The 21,468-nt window shown below is 35.5% G+C and overlaps 2 protein-coding genes across 4 annotated transcripts in view; one reads left to right on the plus strand and one right to left on the minus strand.

Annotated features, from left to right (window-relative positions):
- Window positions 1-1,594, minus strand: part of IFT80 (intraflagellar transport 80) — a 107,570-nt gene extending 105,976 nt beyond the window's left edge. The window contains exon 1 of the mRNA XM_028504881.2: window positions 1,459-1,594. The gene's annotated coding sequence lies outside the window, so the exon portion shown is untranslated. The remainder of the gene's footprint in view (window positions 1-1,458) is intronic.
- Window positions 1,595-1,870: 276 nt separating this feature from the next.
- Window positions 1,871-21,468, plus strand: part of SMC4 (structural maintenance of chromosomes 4) — a 35,450-nt gene continuing 15,852 nt past the window's right edge. Inside the window, exons 1-11 of one of the 3 annotated variants that reach the window (XM_036017613.1) lie at window positions 1,871-2,099; window positions 3,057-3,384; window positions 4,297-4,475; window positions 4,900-5,091; window positions 6,512-6,688; window positions 13,290-13,454; window positions 13,705-13,832; window positions 14,316-14,456; window positions 15,382-15,532; window positions 17,299-17,463; window positions 19,600-19,833. In XM_036017613.1, the coding sequence (XP_035873506.1) occupies window positions 3,246-3,384; window positions 4,297-4,475; window positions 4,900-5,091; window positions 6,512-6,688; window positions 13,290-13,454; window positions 13,705-13,832; window positions 14,316-14,456; window positions 15,382-15,532; window positions 17,299-17,463; window positions 19,600-19,833 (1,671 nt within the window). In that variant the 5' untranslated portion in view covers window positions 1,871-2,099; window positions 3,057-3,245. Of the gene's footprint in view, window positions 2,100-2,514; window positions 3,385-4,296; window positions 4,476-4,899; window positions 5,092-6,511; window positions 6,689-13,289; window positions 13,455-13,704; window positions 13,833-14,315; window positions 14,457-15,381; window positions 15,533-17,298; window positions 17,464-19,599; window positions 19,834-21,468 lie in introns of those variants that run through there. The other 2 variants (XM_036017614.1, XM_028534219.2) reach the window with 2 other exon arrangements.

Genomic DNA, 21,468 nt, shown 5'->3' on the forward strand with positions numbered 1-21,468 from the left:
CATATCATATCTCAAATCCTGACCTAGCTTTCAAGACACTTCATAAACTAACCTTTTTGTAACTTGACATCCCATTATACATTCTTAGCATATCAAATGCTTACAGCGTGTGTGCTGTATGAACAATCATAAACAATCCTATGAGATAGGTATTATATGCTGGTTTTATAAATAAATACTCTCAGAGAAACTGATAAATTGAATAAATTGTCCAAGTATGTCCAAGTAAAAAGTGATGGGACCTGGGATTCTGTTACCTTTTACATTTTTCTACTACATTGTGCTGTCTCCCCTTTACACCACTCAATTCAGTCAAGCCTTGTCTTTTTCAGGGTCAATATCTCTCCAACTCATGTTTTGCATTGTTTTACAAACTTCAAAAACCCAAAAGATTTCAGAAGCTTTCAACCTTATATCTTCTTGTATGCCTACAGCCATTTTTTTCCTTCAGCTTTATTTTATGTAGTTTGTCTTACAAAAACAGTAAGTATAAAAGTATAATATCAAGCCAGTGCTTATTCAAACCACACCAAGTCTCCCCAGCTCACCAGATTCATACACTTGTGGTGAGTGTCCACACGCCTCTTTGAGAATTACTAAACCTCACTGTATGCTCCTCAGGACAAGAGTCATAATACTTAGAATGACCATGTAAATTCAAAGAGCTGACTGGTGCTTTAGTATGTCAGACCCTAAGCGTGCAAACGTTAAAAAAAGAAAAGAGGCCCCTAGTTCTCAATGTCAAGTACATAAAAGTTGCTAAATAAATATTTCCTGGGTGATTAAGACCACTTTGGAGAATCTGATCCAAGTTCTGGAAAAACTAACTCCTCAGACAAGCACACTAACACACAAAACTTTGTATACTATTTCTGGGGGCGGGAGCGAGGGGTGGGTACTAGTAATTCCCCTTAAGTCCAATTCACAAACCCGCGGTTAAAAACTCACATAACTGAATTCTCTAGGAACAGGAATACTTGCTTAATAACCCTGTTTATGTCCTGCACGGTGCGATGTATACAACAGCAACTTTAGAAATATTTGCTAATCTATAATTTTCTCATAAAGATAACCAAGTGACATCGGCATATCTTTTCTTCCCTGACGGAATTTTTGAGTCAAATGATTTCAAAAGCACCCGCCCCCGACCCCTCCATTAGTAACACTAACAACTTAACACCAATAACTCGAAATCATTACTTAGTTATTCGCATGTGTGTTACACGATCATTCACCAATCCAGATCTTCTCCTTGTTGTCCCTCGACTAGCTCCAAATTCAGGGCTTCCTCCATCGCATCCCAAAAGCTACGTCCAGGGAGCCCCATTGACCCCAGGGAGACAGAAAATAACTGATGCTCCACGCCGCACACACCCTCGAAGCAGGAAAGGTGAAACCCAGTGATGGCCACAACTTCCAAACCCTTTCTTCGCCACCACCTAAGATGATGAGATTTACCTTAAGTTGCACGAAAGCGGTGCCCATCGCTCTCGCAGAGAAGACACCAGCTACCAAGAAGCTTCCCGACCTCCCCGTCACCATAGCGACTTCTAAAGAGCTCGGCTCCATCCCTCTTCCCGCGATACTTCCCCACAGCGCGTCACGCGAGCGGGCCTGAGGCTCCGCCTTTTAGAGAGCCCGCCCTCTCTTTAAGGGACCTTATTGGACGACTGAGTCCCGCCTCCAGCTGTGGGCGTAGCCCTACTTTTATTTTATTTTTTCTCTTCTTCAAAACTCGCCAGGATGGTGGAGGGTGGGGGATTATAATATTTTTATAAAAGTGCTGTTCCCGTGGGTCACAGGGAAAACATTACTTCTCTCTTCTTTTTCAATTAGTAGAAATATCCCCCGTTTCCTGGGTTCCCCGTCCAGTAGTTCGCGCATGTGTGTAGGCGACCAGAAGATGGCGGTGATAATCGCCGCACTTTTTTTCAAATTAGTGATTCCCAGAAAGCATTGCGCACATTTGTAACGAATTTCCGTTCGAGTTTGTATTTTAGGCGCCATTTTCGAGTGAAGGACCCGGAGCCGAAACACCGGTGGAAGAGGGGGCTATATACAGCCGTTTCCAGTCTTGGTGGGAGTGGACTGTCCCGCAGGTAAAGTACATGTTTTTCTGATCAGGTTGTCATACTCTCACTTCCTACCCCGTCCGCGCGAGCGCTGAAAGTAGAGGCCTTGAGCTAGAGAAGCCGAAGTCTGCGCTGAGGCTGTCGCCGGGAGATTTGTCTCGCTGTCACCCCTCCCCCCCCCCTTGGCCGCTCCTCCGCAGTCCGGGCTCCCGCGCGCTTTTCCCGGGCGCCACTTCGCTGAGCTACTTTAGCGTCGCTTGGGGTGTGGGGTAGGGGTTCTGAGCCTTGCAGATTGCAGAAATTCTGGTGTCTGTCGGGGGAAAGGGCGTTACCCCTTGCCCCCTGCCCTACTCTCTTCTCCCAAGAGACTAATCACCGGGTCTTAGCCCTTACTTGTGATCTTTCGTAGTTTATTATCCAACGGGAGTCTGCCGCGGGCCCCGGAGGGACAAACCCCAGTCACCCCAAAATGATTGTACCCGGAGCAGGCGCCGCCGGCGTCCGATTTGGAAGTCTCGAGTTGTCTACCCCAGCTTCCGTCCGCCCTTCCCAATCGGACTGTAGAGACCTTGAAGTCCCCGAGCCGTCAACGGCACCCAAGACCTAAAAGGCGGGGAGAGGACAGTGGGCGGCGAGTCGTCCGTTAGACTTCTGCTCTATAGCCCCTCCAAGCTAAAGCTCATACGAACTCCTTAAGAAGTCTGCGCATCCCTGGCCCCGAGAGCGTGGGAATGTTAGTACATGCCAGCGTATGGAAATGACTTCGTTTAGAAATTACATTCAAATATGCTTATACACATATACTGTGGGCGAAGGGGGTGAGGCATTTAAAAATAAAAATTACTTAAGCAGTTCCTCCATCGTTGCTTGATTCCCAGGCACGTCTAGGTTTCCCCATTTGTTTAGGACTTTTTTAAGAACACGAATCCCGCCTCCTTAGCACTTTTGTTTGTGTGTGTGTGTGTGTGTGCCCTCTTTCCCCAGGACCCGCTGGAGTTGAGCGGGGTTTTTTAAACAGATTCTCGGAAGCGGGTGGACGGAGTTTTTCCTAGATCAGGGTGGGGTAGAAGCTGAGTCGTCCCGCCGCGGGTTTCGGCGGGGAACGTCCGTACCCGCTGGGCCCTGCGGCCGGTGGGCTGTCTGACTCCGGCCTCTCACCCAGCGGCAGCGACCATGCCCGGTAAAGGCAACCATCCCTCTACCGCCCGGCGCAGAGAAGAAGGGCCGCCGCGGTCCTCGAACGGCACCAGCAGCGACGCGGAGCCTGAGCCGCCGCCCGGCCGTGCCCGGAGCCCAGCCCCTGCTGTCGCAGGTGAGTAGCCCGCCGAGACTCGGCGGCGGGAAAGCTCGCTGGGGGACCCCAGGGGGTCCGCGCCCAGCCCGGGACTGGCAGGTTTTATTTGGCTTGGGCCAGAGGGGCTGCAGGGGTGACATTTGAAGATCGCGTGTCGGTCCGTTAGGTCAGCTCGGGAAAGCGATTTGGCGATTTCCAGAGATTAGACTCCAAGTGCAATTTCGGTGTAACGGTGCTGGAGAGATTGGGGCGAGTTTCAGTTGTGAATTTCTGTTTGTGGCCTTGTTATTTCCGCGGAAATCGGCACGGTCAGCCAAGAGCCAGTGGCCTTTTTTTCAGACAGCATCGCTATGACTATGTTAATATAATGAAAAGTTGCTTGACCCTAACCTCACTTACGTGGTCTTAAAGTGCGGTTAGAGAAATGATAATTTACTAGAAACCATTGTACCTTTTGTGAGTCCAATAATTGGATGACATTATGAAACCCCTGTGACAGTTTCGGTGGAGCTTGGAAGTATCCGAAGTTAAGATTCCAGGTGCTCAAAAGATACGGAGAGAATTGGATCTGGAGTTTAGGATTTAACCACTTCTTTAGGCAGGGAACAGGGAATCAGGTAGTTGTGGTTTTCCCAGATTTGCTTTATGGAGTAGTGTTTTGACTCTTAAGAGTAATGTTTCTATAGGTTTTTGTGACTGGTGGCATTTCTTTAAAGAATTTTTTTAATAAAACCAAGATGAAAGATTCTTGTCCCATGTGAGCTTAGGATAATACTATTTAAGTGGAAAATACAGATTTCTAGGTTTCTTAAATAACATCTCTCCAGAGATTAACAGGCTCTGCTAGTCCTCAGAACGAATTGCACTAATGCAGGCTTTTCCCCCCTTCCCTTCCCTTCCCTTTCCTTTCCTTTCCTTTGACTGACTTAGAAACTCCAAGTGAAGACATTGATAATAGGAGTTTAGAAGAGATTTTGAATAGCATCCGTCCTCCCCCACCTCCAGCAATGACCAATGAAGCTGGAGCTCCTCGACTTATGATAACTCATATTGTAAACCAGAACTTCAAATCCTATGCTGGGGAAAAAATTCTGGGACCTTTTCATAAGGTATTTGACCATTTTAAATAATTACTGGAAGATAATGAGTCTTTACTACAAGATGTTTCGATTTTGTAACATTTATCTTGATTGATACATGGTATGTTTGCTTTTAACAACAAATTAGCTTTTGTTTCTTCTGATTATCTTTGGTACCTCTTTACCTGTTATAAAGTTTTTCTCACTGAATAATATTGGTGAGGTTTTGGTTTGAAGGGAGTATTTTCTCTTTACTGTTAGAATGAATTTTGTAAAAAGTTAGAATGTGGTCTATTCTAAGGCGTAGAAATAAGAAAAATTAAGTTGTGTTGTAGCAATGAAAACTTTTGAATATTTGTAAATTTGTTGCAAGTTAAAAAAATCAAGCAGTGTATAATCATAGTATGACCTTTAAACTTCACTTTAATTTTTTTTTCCTGTTCTTTTTATGCAGCGCTTTTCCTGTATTATTGGGCCAAATGGCAGTGGTAAATCCAATGTTATTGATTCTATGCTTTTTGTGTTTGGCTATCGAGCACAAAAAATAAGATCTAAAAAGCTCTCGGTACTAATACACAATTCTGATGAACACAAGGATATTCAGAGTTGTACTGTAGAAGTTCATTTTCAAAAGATAATTGATAAGGTAAGGGGCTTTGACTATTTAGTCATTTGCAACTTCAAGTAGGGAATACAAAGAATTCTAATACATTGCACATGTTGTTATGTTTGGCTTCAGTTGGCTTTTAAAAATTAATATATGGTTAAAGCAGAACAGATTATTGATTTAATTACCTCCATGACCATATTTTCTTTTTGAGGAGTGGTGGTGGTGGCTGTTAAACTTAAAATATTGAAATTTTTAACCAGGGAAGTTAATTTTAAGTAGCCCAGAGTAGTTCTTACCTTTCTAGAATTAAAACATTAAGCAGTTTTAGTATTCTGAGTGCCAAATAGGCATTCTTTTACTATAAATTTTGGCTTCATTTTTAAAGTTATATTTTTATTGCCTTCGGGTAAATTACCTAAATTGAAAATGTAACAGTTGACTAATTTTACCATCTGTTAATTTCAGTTCACATTAAATTTAATGTTACTAGTAGTCCTGTGTATCTGATATGTAAGTGCTTTGCTTCAGTTTGAACTACCCTTTTAAAACAAGAAGGGTCGAGCTTACATGTTTGTTTTCTAGAAAAGGAGGCAAATACATGGTTTTGTTGGTGTAGGTTTTTTTTCTCTTCTGATTAATAATTAACTTTGGAAATCCATGGTTCAAAAATGAGTGGCTGGAACCTAAAAAACTAATTATGTAATGAAAAGGGGATGTGACTTGGCTTGTAGGTTTTATTTTCTTTTTTTTTTAATATAAAGGGCTATAAAGCTATACAGTTGTATCTATTTTAATTTTGTTTCTTAAGTCCCTATACAATTTGAATTGGAAAATAGATTGCTAGTAAATCAGATTTAATTCATGTAAATTTTAAGCCATAACTTCAAAATGACATACTTTTAAGGGGAAGTAAAAAGTTATGATTTTGATGAAGTAGATTTTGTATTTCAATTAAATCTGAGTATTTCTAAATGTGGGGAATGTAGTTGTCAATTATTTTTTTACAATTCTTTTTACCTTCGAGGAATGGTATTTTTTTCTCTCCCAACCCCTCAAAAAACAAACCAAAAAAAAAAAAACCTAAGCCGTACCACCTCCTTTTTTTTTTTTTTTTTTTTTTCCCCTTGAATCATCCTTTACAGCATTTTTTTTAGTGGGCTAGTAACATTTGGTTTTTCAACATGGTTTAATAATCTGTGAGTTTGTTTTGGATATGGTGAGATTCTTGTCCCCCTTCATCAACTCTTTTTTCAGTCAAATGTTTTTAGGCTTATTTGAATGTGGCATTTTTGTTTTGTTTTGTTTATTTGGTTTAGCGTTTTGGTTTTTGTGATCTATGAGGAAGGAATCAAACAACTTTGAACCATATCAATTCATATGAAGTGAGTAAGATTTGGAGCAGACTTGTAACTTAGTACCAACAGTTGTTTTCTGGTCTTGTTTTTCCTTAAAACAGGAAGGGGATGATTATGAAGTCATTCCTAACAGTAACTTCTATGTATCCAGAACGGCCTACAGAGATAATACTTCTGCCTACCACATAAATGGAAACAAGTCCACGTTTAAGGATGTTGGAAATCTTCTTCGAAGCCATGGCATTGACTTGGACCATAATAGATTTTTAATTTTGCAGGTAAGTTTATTGAAGACTTAAGAGGTTCTCGTATTCCTGTTACTTTTCTTTTCCAATAAAGTTTTGGAGGGGTGGTTCCCCTGTTGAAGGAATCCTGTATTTTTTGAGGCCTTAAAGTACTGTAGCAGCACATCATGGTTTACATTCTAGTCAAGATGCGAATCATTATTTGCTGCTCTAGAAATTTAAGGAAATTCATTCAAAACTATATTTTCATCATTAGATGCTCCTGTTTAGATGGACTGACATACTTGTTCCGCTCTAGCAGCACGTAAATATTGGCGTAGTGAAATAAATATTAAACACCAATATTATTGTGCTGCTTTAGTGTGACAGGGATATAGCAACTATTTATCATTTTTGTTTTTATTTCCTTTTAAGATAATATTTTAAATAAGATTCATTATCTCCTAATAGTTCTTTTTCTTTACTTTTGTTCTTATTCTTAACTTTACTAATAATATATAGCAAAAAAATAAGTAAATAAAAGATTCTGTACACGTGGTGTTTGCCAAATTTACCTGGACACTTACCTAATTTAATTTAATCTCGTTTTTAACACTTAGAATTATTAACTAAAAGCTTGCTCAAGTTGGTTTTTGTTTTGGTTAGAGTGGCCTACTTAACCACTGTTGGAAAATCAGAAAGTAACTGATATTTCATTAAATATTAGAACTCTTCAGGGTTTTTTTAAGGGGCATAAATTTAAGTACTGGGTGTTAAGTTGATTTTTATTAGAAACTCTGTATTCTTTGAGTAAGGATATATTCTACTAGCAGTGCTTGGTAAGAAAAATCCTTTATCTTTTCTTCTTTATGTGTTTCTTTAAAGTTTTTAGTGTAAAGCAGGACTTTGACATACTAAAATTCCTTTTTTATTTAAGGCTCTCTTTTCCTGTGTCCTGCCCAGAATCATCAAGGGTATCATAACAAAAGCAAAACTATATTGTGATGTAGAAATAGCTAATTAATATTCTTTAGTATCTTGTCCTACTGATTTTACACTAAGTTGGGAATTTCGATTTGATACTAAAAGTTTTGTTAGGATGACTGAGTGTTCCCAATAACAAACTTATAAAATCTTTTCCATTTCTCCATTTTTGTCTTTGTTCCTCAACTATTTTTTTTTTTAAATATAACTTGTAGACATACATAGTGTATGTACAAGGTAAATAATTATTATTCTGAAATGACTTATATTAATATCTTCTGCTACCAGGCACAGTACATTTGTAATGCTTCTATGTAACCCACACTTCTTTTAAAAAGAATGTTGGTGAATCTGCTCTAGATATATTTTTAAACAAGATTTTAGTTAACACAAATGTGGAATTAAAGCTTTGTGGGTTTTTTAAAAATCAAATTTAACTATTTTATGGATGTTTATTATGTTATGAGATTTGGTTTGATTAATTATGGATAAAAAGATATATCCCTTTATAATACTAAATTTGGTAGTGCTACTATTTTGCAAGAACCTATACTTGTGTTTATCTTTTGTTTATAATTTGCTGTTTAATGTTATACTGGGATAATCAAAGTTTTACACATGTGCAAAAACATCAAAAGTAAGTGGACGGCATTTTAACCCTTGTAAGGGTAAATTTTTTCCTTGGTGCAGCCTCTTCATAATTTAATAATAATGAAAGCAAAATAAAGCAACAGCTTCCCAAAAAACTAAATAAGAATACTTTTTAAAATTGTCAACTTTATATCAATATGTAATTCTGAGGTACCCAAGATGCTTAATACTAAGATAAATTGTCCAAGTTAACAGATTAAATTCCATTTGATTAAATTTACAGGTAAGCACTTTAGAAACTCATCTATTAGGAAGAAGAAAGAGGGATTGGACTAGGTAGAACTAATGCTGCCCCATTTAAAACTTAGAGGGAAAGTTGCAGTGGTTTCTATGGATTTTTATTTAATTCCTTATCAAAAGCTTAGACTTCTGCACTAGAGATTTAAGGAATTTGGAGGTAAGTAAGATGTGGTTTTTATTACTTTCTCTCCCACTGGATAACATTTATCTTAAAAACTATCTGTGGTTTGGGAGTCTGGAAACATGGAGACGTCATAATATCACCATCTAAGACATAAATGATTAAGTACTTTGAATAAAATGTATAGACTAGCCAGTGGTTGTGATAAACAGAAGTCTGTGAGGATACATTTTATCAGTTGACCACTCAAATGAGTACCTCAGTAGGTACTATGCTAAGATGCTGTAAAGGATACAAAGATGGTTAAACCCTGTTCTTGTCCTTAGGGGCACTAATATCTGCCTTCAAAAAGTGTTTGATTATAATTGACCATTGTACTTTTCTTGTTTGTGCATTTATTCATTTCTGTATACCTCATTGGGATCCTTTGCCCCATTACAATAACTATTGGTGCCAACTAGTGGTGTCTTATTAGCCCCATAAAGCACTTTAGGGTGACAGTGTCATATAAATTAGGTTTAGTTGGTTTGGATGCTTTTGCTCCATTCAAGGTTGGAATGCTAACCCTTAATGCTTTCATTATAGTTCAAAGTTCCATTAATGATTGCTATCTCAGGAGTGTTTTTATAAACACCTGAAAAGCTGCAACTATTAACACAATTTCAGTTTTGTCAAAGTGTTCTACTTCATATGCCTTGTGTTTCTATTATAAAATCTGAATTACATTTTCAAACAAAAACCAGGATGTTTTTCTTACCATAAGTTAGGTCTGAGTTTTTACTTGTCCATCTCTTTCTATCCAGTATAGTTCTCCTAAGCCAGGCATGGCGTACAAACTATTTGAGTTCTGGTATTTTTGCCTGTAGAAATAAGTCTGTGCTAGATGAAAGAAATTCTTACTTTATCAATAATAACCTTAATTATTCAATAGTATCTTGTTCAATGGCCTCAACTATGAAAGAAAATGGGAGGCCACCCATAAGTGACCAGAAGAGAGACCAAGTCATCCACCCACTAAAGCAACGATGTTCAACGTTTTTCATCTCATTCATGGCACACATAAGCTAATTACTAAAATTCTCCGGCACCCCCAAAAATATTTTTTTGGCCGAACCGACCCCCCAAAAATAGGTATAATTTTGGTTCATTCACACTGGAAAGCTATTGTGTTGGCTGCTGTCATTTTTTTTTATTTGACAGTCTAAGGGAAAGCAGGTCAGTGCTCCTGACTAAATAGTTAGGTATTGCATGTTTTAAATATTCTTGTAGCGCACCAGTTGAAAAATTGCTGCTCTAAAGCATTATCCTATTTATGTGCTTATTTAAGATAGGTACTGGCTACTAACCTTGGTGGTTTCAGTTTTTGGCCTCTGGAGCTCACAAAGAGCAAATTAGAATCAAATTCATTAGAATAAGATAAAGGATAATAATTTACAATGAAAATGGAGAAAATAAAAAGACTGAGACAAAATAAAAATTTAAAGTTCAGTAATTGTGGGCCATTTAATTTTGATGCAAATATCCATATTTTGAGAGCAATTTAGGCCTTTTTAGGGAAAATATTTGTGTTATAACTATATACTTGAGTTTTGTAGTTCTTTTGCTAAAATTTGGATTTCATTGAATAAGGATAAACAGCATCATATCCATTCATTCCTCCTAGGTTTTTATGTTGAATTTCTGTAAGTTGGGTTATCAAAAAATGGTATAGCTGAATCACAATATCCTGGTTTTTCCACCCACTTCAGTTAAGAGTTAAGCCTTTGTATTATAGTTTCTTGAAGTATGATTGTTATTTCTGTGTTACTCTTAAAAACCATAGTTGATATTTTCCATAGTTGTTCAATGTCTCTGATATAGTTTAAACATAATTTAAAACATAGTCTGTAGTAAATAACAGCAAAAAAAATTGTTTAAAACTTTGTGTAGTATACAGAAGATGTAGAAACTAGAAATAACAGAATACAGGCCTATAGAACTGTGTTAGCTTCAGATGCTAGGATTGCAGCAACTTGAAACTTTTTTGTTGTTATTATGTCACCGCTATTTGTGAGCCTTGATATGGAAGGGTGACTTTAAATCAGGTTGATGCTTTAAAATTATCTCTGAAATGTATTGAGCTTAGTGCCCTAAATTAAAACTATAGTTTATAATTTCTTATGGGGTACATAATATTTCTGAAAAATAAAGATGTGGTTGCCTGGGCACAGACTATCAACTCACAGATTTTTAATCTGTGAATTTTGTGAAATGGCACAAAATGTAAAAAGCAAGAAAAAATAGGAACAGGTGGTAAAGTGAGGCAAAGGACATCAAGGAACAGTCAGAAGAAAGGTCCCAGATTGTCATTGGAGTACCAGAGCAGTCCTAACAGGCATGCTACAAGTAGAGGCCTAAGTGTTCTAATAGTAATAGCTTATTGGTTTATTAGTGCCGATCTGACAATAACTGGTTTAAAATTCTTTTTTGAATACCATATAATAAGCGATCTAAAACTGAATGTTATGTGGGACTTGAGATAGAACTGTTGTGATTCATAAATGCCCTTGTTTTTGTTTTTTTTAGTTTAATATTTATTTAACTAGTCAAGCTTATTAGAATGAAAAGAAATTACAGCTCTATATCCTTCATTTTAGTTGTGGGTAGAGGGAACAAATAACCAAAAACAAGTAACCACTGTACCCAAAGCTAGTCACTCTCCTAATAGTGGTATGTCATTTCTTCAATAAGTAATTAGGCCAGGAATATTTTCATCGGTATAAACTGGTATAACTGGATCTTAATTTCTGGTTATCTGAAAAAATGTATACTGTATTTAAATGATACAACCATTTGACTCATGTGTAAGTTTTCTTGACATCGTTTTAATATCAGGTGTCAACTATTATATTTGTTACTTGGATAACTTAAAAGACTTAAACAGAGATCTGTGGTTCTCAGCTGAGGGTAGTTTTGCATTGAGACAGTTTAGGTTATTATAGCTGGGATAGGGGAGATGCTAGTAAACATACTAAGATGCTCAGCATAGCTCCCCATAACAAAAGAGTATCTAGCATAAAATGTCACTATTGGTAAACCCTATCTAGATAACAATTTTGAATAGGACTTGGCTTCTTCAGTGACTAGAATTCACCCTGTTGTAATTCAAAGCTTTGGGTATTTTTCCAGGCTTAAATCTTGTCTAAAACTTAAACTATCGCTGCAATTATTTAGAAAGAACTGATCATTGAAAGCAGAATAAGATATCTACATATTTTAGTTTAAACACTAATTTTTTTTAGGAAACACTAATTCATGCATACTGAAGATTATAGAAAATCTAAACAGGTTCTTTGGATAACATTTCACTTTGTATTTGACGATCGTGTACTACTGTGTTGTCAGTAGAAACTGGTGATGATATATAAATATTAAAAATTATACATTTCAATGAGTAGATTGAAATGAAGTTTTATTTTTTATTTTGTTTTTCATAATTATGTTGAAGCTTTTGGTAATCATGACACTTTGTCATCAGCAAGTTTTCTCCAAATATTTGGGGTTTGTTCATAAATAAATATTTTAAATATGTAAGGAGAGAAAGAGTAGTATGCTCTTTTTAATGTGTAAATTTTTTCCTTAATTTTTTTCATCCTTGCTGTTTTTCTGAAAGAAAGGTTTTTCTATTTTTTCCTTCTTGTCTGCCCCTTTTCTTCTGTTGTAATAGTATAGAATTCAAGCAGGCTACTTCTGTGAAGTAAAGTAGCAGCATTTTGCCTGAGCATATTTACACAAAATTTTCTCCACCATCAAACAAATGACTGCCTGGAAGTCAGTCTTAAAGGTTACTGATTATGTGGGGTTTTTTTTTTCCTCTTTTCTCTTTGTAAATCAATGGCAAAAAATACTAAAACATAATAGTAATCTAAGATTTTAATTACAATTTAGTTTTATATTCATGATTGCAAACAAAAGTTTTTCAATGTCATGTATCAGGGCCTTTAGTTTTCAGTCACTTGGGTTTCTTCTCTTGCTTGAGAAATAGGTAGTTTCCTTTTCCAGTTAATGGTCTTATTTTTAGAAAGTTAGAACATTAGGTTTGAGACATCCTTATGGAGCCCAGCCCTTGTTGAGCAACTCATAATACCATATATATAGAGAAAGTTTAATAATAATACTAACCACCTAGAGATACGATTCTTACCATGTCATAACCAGGAAGGGTCTTTTTGAAAATTCTTGGTTTTAAGACAGGAGCTCTAATTATGTTATTAACAGTTGATAATGTTAATGTTGCCACAATAACTGAGTTGCCGATTATATGAATAAACTTGCTGAATCTTGCAATAGAAAAGTTGATAGTTTTATTTATATTGAATTACTATTGTAGATGGGGAAGCTTCCTTTATTTTACTTCTGTGTGTATATGGGGGTGTATATAATATATGAGTTTATGTAAGAGAATGTAAATGTACATTTCTTGTAGAAAATTGAAACTCTTAAGAAAAATATCAGTGAAGAGAACATTTTTTTATTTGTATCTTGTTAAATGTCTAAACTACTCATTTACAACATTTATTTTTTTATTACTGTTGGATTTGTTCATTGTTCCTAATTCTGAGTTTAAGGTTGATGTAGCTAAACATGTAAAATGAATGTGAAATGTGACTTTTTTTAAAGGGTGAAGTTGAACAAATTGCTATGATGAAACCAAAAGGCCAGACTGATCAAGATGAGGGTATGCTTGAATATTTAGAAGATATAATTGGTTGTGGACGGCTAAATGAACCTATTAAAGTCTTGTGTCGCAGAGTTGAAATATTAAATGAACACAGAGGAGAGAAGGTGAATCTTTTGTAGACTTGTTGTAAATCAGAATGTTTTATTTATTAACATTTTGCTGAAGTAAATATTCAAGTTATAATAAATAATAATTATTGGAAAATGTTTAGTATTTTAGATTGACTTTCATATATTTTTTAATTTTATGTTTGTATTAATCATAGTTTATATGTTTTTAATATTGGCATATTTTAAATTCAGATTGTACATTTGAAGTGTGTTTTAACAATCTACACACTATTACTTTTTGTAGTTAAACAGAGTTAAGATGGTGGAAAAGGAAAAAGATGCCTTAGAAGGAGAGAAAAACTTAGCAATTGAATTTCTTACCTTGGAAAATGAAATATTTAGAAAAAAGAATCATGTTTGTCAATATTACATGTGAGTACCTTAATTAATTTTTATATTTCTGACATTAAACCAAATCCCTTTCTCTTTTCCTGTATTAGAGAGATACAAAGACTGAAGTAAAAAAAAAAAATTCTAAAAATTTTTTTATGTGATGAATTCATTAAATTAGGGTTGTTTACCATAGTATTGAAGTTTACTTTGAAAAAGCCTACTTTAAATTGAGAGGTGGGTTCACACGTATTTATTTACTATGCTTAAAAACTTCATACTTTTTAATTCATGTGACAGATCTAACTTTGTTTATATGGAACCTATTTTGTCCCTAATTCTAGTCTTGACCCTGGCTTGGTTGTCTTCCCCTTCCTCCACACACATCCCTCAATAGCCCCAGGCAGTTGTAAAATGACTTTAAAGAAAAAGAATCTTTTAGAAACAGCTGGTTTTACTAAAATAGTTACATAATTTTAGAAATGGCATTTTAGGATCTCCAATTTCTTTTTTCCCTCCCTCTAGTCATGATCTGCAGAAACGAGTTGCTGAAATGGAAACTCAAAAGGAAAAAATTAATGAAGATACCAAAGAAATTAATGAGAAGAGCAGTATACTATCAAACGAAATGAAAGCTAAGAATAAAGCTGTAAAAGATGTAGAGAAGTAATTATTTTTTGGAAAGTACTAGAAGTATTTAAATTCAGTTAGTTTTATTACCTGTATGTGTGTGTCTATATATAAACTTATTGGCAGCACATAAGTATAATACGTTTACCACCATATAAAATGGTCTCCTCTTACAGACAAAAACAAAAAATGTAATTGCCCTGCATCCTGTACGTCATTTCTACAGATTCAAGTGCTCAGTGATCTTAGAATAATGGAGGATACTACCCCCTTGTGGCAGAACTCCGTAAGACAAAACGTCAGTAAAAATAAGCATGTAACCTGACAGGTTGTCTTTAAGAATAGAGTTCACAAACCTACCAGAAATAGAATTGAATTTATGTTGGATTTTTAAAAATTTTGCCTATGACTTTTTTTCTGTACCAGTATTTAATGAAACCAGTATCTCTAACTTATGTGATTTTTCTTTAAGATAAGTTTCACTCTTACGATAAAAAAAAATTTTTAGCCCTGGCTGTGTCGCTCAGTGGATTGAGTACCTGCCTGGGAATGTAAGGGTTGCTGGTTCAGTTCCCAGTCAGGGTACATTCCTGGGTTGCAGGCTAGGCCTCCAGTAAGGGATGCACAAGGGGTGACCACACATTGATGTGGCCGTTAGCATTTTTTTGTACCTAAAATTTTTTTAGACATCATCCTGGAAAATGTAGTTTTAGACATTGTTCCTGGAAAATGTAGTGTTTATCATCTAGCGTAGAAGGACAAAATAACTTTCATAATCACTTAATGGCTTCCTCAAATATGAGGGTAAGGTAGGGTCAACTTGAAAATAGGTTATTTTAGGATCGTACCTTACAAGAAGTTGGACACATTTATAGAGAAAATGTCCAAGGCAAGATATATAATGTGGCTTCAAATACCTGAGTATCAAGAATAGTGACTGATAATTTTCTTGCTTTGTTAGGAAACTGAATAAAATTACAAAATATATTGAGGAGAACAAAGAAAAATTTACACAGCTAGATTTGGAAGATGTTCAAGTTAGGGAAAAATTAAAACATGCTTCAAGTAAGGCAAAAAAACTGGAGAAACAACTTCAAAAAGATAAAGAAAAGGTAGGTTTAAAGAAAATCCTTAAAATTTAATGTCTGCATATCAGATTTAGTTTTTATGATTTTTCATTGATATGGTTACTCCATATTACCTAACAGAATGCATTGGAAATCTAAATGTTAAGTGTTTTAAGATTTCCATTGTAACCTGATTATTTTCCCCAAGGAGAAATCTTAACATTCATTGATTTTGAGTTTTGGAGCTTATGTTTCTATGATATGCATTGTTGGGAAACATTTACCAAATCAGCAATTCTGTTTTGGTAGATAAAATAGTTTTCCCCCTCTAGGGTAGTCAGGGAGTCAGTTGTGAGGTGGAGGGATCAAGCAAAAAAGTAAAAGAACTCCTGGACACAAGACAACAGTGTGGTGATTGTGGGGTGCGTGGGAGAGAGGTATAAGGGGGATAGATAAATGATAATGGAAAAAAAACTTTTTAAAAACAAGACCAAAAATTTTTAGTTATATGTTATAGATTAAGAATTATTACCCACCTACAAAAATTAAATTGTGCCCCCTTAAAAAGGAGGAAGGGGAATCTGGTAATTTACAAGGTTTTACCAAAAGATGAACTTTGGACAAGAAGGCCTAACTGCTAAGGGCCCGACTGTAATAAATTAATTTGGGCCTTTCAAACTATGTCCAAAGCTCTATCAGATTCTAATAGATATGACACCTAAACAAATCCCCTTCCCCCAAACAGTTTTTTACCATGTAACTTCACAGTAATTATAATATAAGCTTTGTTTTACCTTAAAAGCATTTTCTAAATGTATTTGTTCACAAAATACTTTCTGCTTGGTACAGTAACAAATCTTACATGAATCATTGTTTGAGGAATACCATGTAGGAAAATGCTGACCTTCTCTAGTACTAGATAATGGGAAAAAACAAAATATACCATGTAAATTTGAGAGTAACCCCTAAATTAGACAGATAGCCAGATTTAACTGTTATAGAGGGACTGGCCTTTAGGCATCAAATGTGAGTAAGTAGTCCTGGCTGGTGTGGCTCAGTGGATTGAGCACTGGCCTACAAACCAAAGGGTCGCCTGTTCAATTCCCAGGTCAGGGCATATGCCTGGATTGTAGGCCAGGTCCCTAGTGAGGGACATATGAAAAGCAACCACACATTGATATTTCTCTTCCTCTCTCTCCCTCCCTTTCCCCTCTGCCTAAAAATAAATAATGCTTTTTTTTTTTTTTTTAAATGTGAGTAAGTAGTTATTACCAGAAAGTAGTAATGGAATAAAATATTAGTCCTACATGGTGACTCTGGGAGGGTAAAGTTGTGAATGACCTTAGGATTTGAGGGAAGGCAGGGGTTGCAAGGATAGTTCGTGCTAAGCTGTAGTATACTGTGACCGATAGTTTAAGAAACGTCATAGAGCATTTTAATAGGTGAAAGGATAATTATCACCTAAAATTGGAACAGAAGGAAGAAAGACCGAATGTCTAGGCAGGGAGAATTTTCTTCTTAAGGAATCAAGAATTCATAGAATTAGCTTTACCACTAGACAGATAGAATATAGAAATTTCAGATAATTGGTAAGAAGGTATTATACTTGCTGATATCCCTTTGCAAGTAAATTATATCGAAGAGACAGAAAAAACAAAAGTACTTGCTGAAACCAACTAATTCAAATCTAATTACAAACAAAACCACAAAGACCTGGAAGACCCTATGAAACACTTTTAAATAAGTCAGATGTTGGTAGTGCTAGACAGCCTAAAGGCATGCACTCCTATAACTTTATTTTATAATCTTAGGTAGAAGAATTTGAAAATATACCTGCCAAGAGTAAGAATATCATAACCGAGACAACAACTAGAAAGAATGCCCTTGAGAAGGAAAAAGAGAAAGAAGAAGAAAAGTTGAAGGAAGTTATGGATAGCCTTAAACAGGAAACACAAGGACTTCAGAAAGAAAAAGAAGTAAGATTTTTTTCATCACTTGGTGTTTATTTTAGTAGCTTTTTAAAACTTGAATGTTTTTGTAGTAATAAAAACTGACCTTTTAGAAGAAAAGGTTTGGACTTTAATATCTAATCTAACATTCCTAAAAATAGCCCACACCCTTTTTCATTCCTGCTTTCCTGTTTTAAAAAAAAATAGCTGAGTGAGAATTTATAATGCTTGCAGAATATGTACCATATCAAATATTTTATTATGTATGCCATTCTTTGTTGGGCCTGTTAATTTCATCATCAAATTTTCTTTTCCATCTTAAGTTATTTTCTTGGTAACTTAATTGGTTACCACCTGTAAAAACCTGGGACCACACTAACCACAAGTTGGCCACTCCTTTCTTTGCTTCAAGAAGCTTTTATGTAATAGTTTACACTGTAGCAGTTGTGTCAGTTCTTGGTTCAAATTCTAGATCAGTAACTTACAATTTCTGATCTTTGCAGATTATGTCTCCAAATCATAGTCCTCAAAACAGTGAAAAAATAATGCCCATCTTATGAATCTTTGTGAAAATAAAATGTGTGTGTGTGTGTGTGTACACACTCATAAATGCCTTGAAATTAAGAAATGTTAACTATTATATTACTTTAGCACTTGATTAATGTAATGAGTTTACAGTTGTCCCATTGGTATGACTTATCTACCTAATGAGTATTATTTAAGTGCAAATTTTATGTGTCTTCATTTATATTCACCACAGCCTTTTTGAGAACATTGAACATGTTAAATTGACATTTTAATAGATCATGGTTATTTAGTTAAATTGACATATGTACAACCTCTGTATGTTAATTATCCGTATTTTTTGGACCATAAATACACCTAGGTTTTAGAGGAGGAAAATAGGGGGGGAATTTGAGGCAAAACATGTGGTATAATATTTAATAACATAACATAATATTTCACCAATATAAATGTAAACAGAACTAAACAGCAGTATGAACAACCATTATGGGGGTGGGATGCGTCTTATGGTCTAAAAAATACAGTATGCTTCTTAAAAGTTTGATTTTTTAAGTTATAGGCATAATAGATCCTATTGTGGAATATGGACGTGTTTTAATGTCACACTGAAATTTTTTTTCTTTTAATTGTTGTTCAAGTACAGTTTTCTGCCTTTTACTCCCATCCCAGCCAACCCCCCCATTTTTAAAAAAAATTATTTTAATTGTTGTTCATCACTACAAATTTTTTTAAGTAGGACACCTATATGGTAAAGTGGCAATGGATAAAACAGCTTTCATAATGGAATACTCTGGATATAGATTGTCACATTTGCTCATCTAATGTACATGAGCATTTCTATTTGCCTTTGTACCCTTTGTTAAAAAAGAAAAAGCAGGACTGACATCCAGGTGTCTTCATTCCTGAGCATAAAGTAATAGCTAAAAACAGATGCTTTGCCACTTACGAGTGAGTGCATTTGAGCAAGTTATTCCAACTCTGATCTCATTTTCCTTAAATGAACATAATGATGGTATTTACCTCATTGCATTGTTATCTTAAGGAATTAATACATATAAGCCATTTATAATAATGTCTAGAATATAGTGAATTGTGTGTGTGTGTTAGTGTTCATGATTTTCACCATCAGACATTTTAAACTGATGACTTTGTACAGAGCTTGATATTTCTGGACCTATTCCTTAATGTGTGAAATGAAGGGGTCAGACTTTTGTAAGGGCCTTTCTTATGCCATTGCTCTAACAGATTTTTTCTTCACAGTCCATTATAGTGGGCCAACATTTCTGCTCTAGTACATGACTAGTGTTAGAACTTTCTGCTGAGTAGACCTTAAACTACTTAGCATTTCAGGTAATGTAGTATGCAAAGACCATAGGGAGTTTAGACCTAAATTTTTGTTCTCTTAACTATTATTTTGTTTTAATTTCTGAAATGAGCATATTGATATATATCTCATTGAGCTCTTGTGAAATCAGTTGGGAAAAGACTATGTATAATGAACACTGGCACCTAGGCAAAATCTATTAGTCCATTCCATTTGTAAAACCTCTTAGTAGAATTCAAAATACATGGCTTCTATTTCAGTTTAGGTTTGAAAATACGGTGTTTCAGAATTAATGGAGTCTTATGTTTTAACAGAGTCAAGAGAAAGAACTCATGGGTTTCAGCAAATTGGTAAATGAAGCACGTTCAAAGATGGATGTAGCCCAGTCAGAACTTGATATCTATCTCAGTGGGCATAATACTGCGGTGTCTCAGTTAAGTAAGGCCAAGGAAGCTCTAATTGCAGCTTCTGAGACTCTCAAAGAAAGAAAAGCTGCAATTGCAGATATAGAGGCAAAACTCCCTCACACTGAACACGAATTAAAGGAGGTAAATCTCTGCTTCTGTATTTCTCCTGAACATTGTTTGTCAACCCAAGTTTTGTATATATTTTTTTAATCTCAACTGGTATACAGATGGTCCCCAACTTAAGATTTTTTAATTTTATAATTGTGTGAAAGCAATATGTGTGATAAGTCACGTGAGATACTCAACACTTTATAATAAACTAGGCTTTGTGTTAGATGATTTTGCTGAACTGTAGACCAACGTAAATGTTTGGAGTACATTTAACTAGGCTAGGCTATGATGTTCAGTAGGTTAAGTGTATTAATGCATTTTTGATTTAATGGTATTTTCACCTTACAGTGGGGTTTTTGTTATATAATACCATCCTAAGTCAAGGAGCATCTATACAGATTGTTTTTCATTAGCATTAATCTTCCGCAAAAGAATGGAGTTGAAATTTGAGTATTCCAACTGACATGAGCTGAGACTGTCAAGAAACTGGTATCAAACAGCAAATAATACTGCTACCAGCACCATTGTTTCCCATGGAAATAATTTAAACAAAAGAAAGTTTATGTTTCCCTAAATCTAAGTGTAGACAAATTATGCACAAATAAATGAAAACCATAAATATATTTGTGGATGAACATGCCGGCCAGCTATCTTAATGTATTCTGTTTTTGAATTTATGGATGTGGTTTCTTTCTTGGAACTACAGACTGTTTTGAACTAATGAAGATACCTAGTTTAGCCACTTGGTGCCCCTCTTGACTTGAATGACTTATATATCTAAGTAATCTTGTAACTTGAATCCCCAAAGCATCTTTAGATGAGATGGCAATAGAAAAATGCAGTCTGAAGAGAAATAATAGTTTTGGGTTTTGTTTTTCTATGTTTAGTAAATGTATACCCTTTGGTCATTGGGGAATTTCTTCCATGTAAAATTTAAATGCAAACTTGTCTAATCCAGTGACCACTTCTATCTCCCCCATAGTAATTCACATTATTTTTGGATAGATTGTAGCTATAACTTGAGCTTTTTCTTTATACCAGTGTGACTGCTATTAGAGCTAATAATTTAAAGCCAGGAGATGAGGGAGAATGTCACAAAAAATGGCTGATCTGAGTTGGAGATTAAGCAGCTGAGAATTTGAATTTTTGTGTGCATGCATGTGTGTGGTTCCTCTCCTTTTGGCACCCTGACATTTTTGTATAGCAATAGTACCGTTCACTCATCACATGCCCCTTCATTTCAGAGCTGTGCTTTTTTTGTTTTTTTCTTTATTTAATTAAATATATAATACATTTTCTTTATTATTTAGAAAGCAAAGCATAGTATAACCATAGTCCTGCCTGGTCACCCATATCTAGGATTCTGTACCAGAGTCTATTTCTTTATTAGTGCAGAATTTAAGAATTAGGACACACATACATAACTGAGGTTCCCCAAACTGGGATTTCCACAGCCCTAGCTCTACTTGCTCTATCAATATCAGTGTGTTGCTCCTAGAACCATACTGCATTTATGCTCTTTGTTATTGACTCAAAGAATTTATTCCCTTATTAAAGGAGAAAATCCATCCACATTTTTTCAAAACCAAATGGTCACTTAGTTCTGATTCAAGTGTTTATTGTTGGTCTGTCTTTTCCCTTTTTTCAGGTGTTATAACTGACACT

The sequence above is a fragment of the Phyllostomus discolor genome, chromosome 2, assembly GCF_004126475.2.
Source record: "Phyllostomus discolor isolate MPI-MPIP mPhyDis1 chromosome 2, mPhyDis1.pri.v3, whole genome shotgun sequence".
NCBI lineage: Eukaryota > Metazoa > Chordata > Mammalia > Chiroptera > Phyllostomidae > Phyllostomus > Phyllostomus discolor.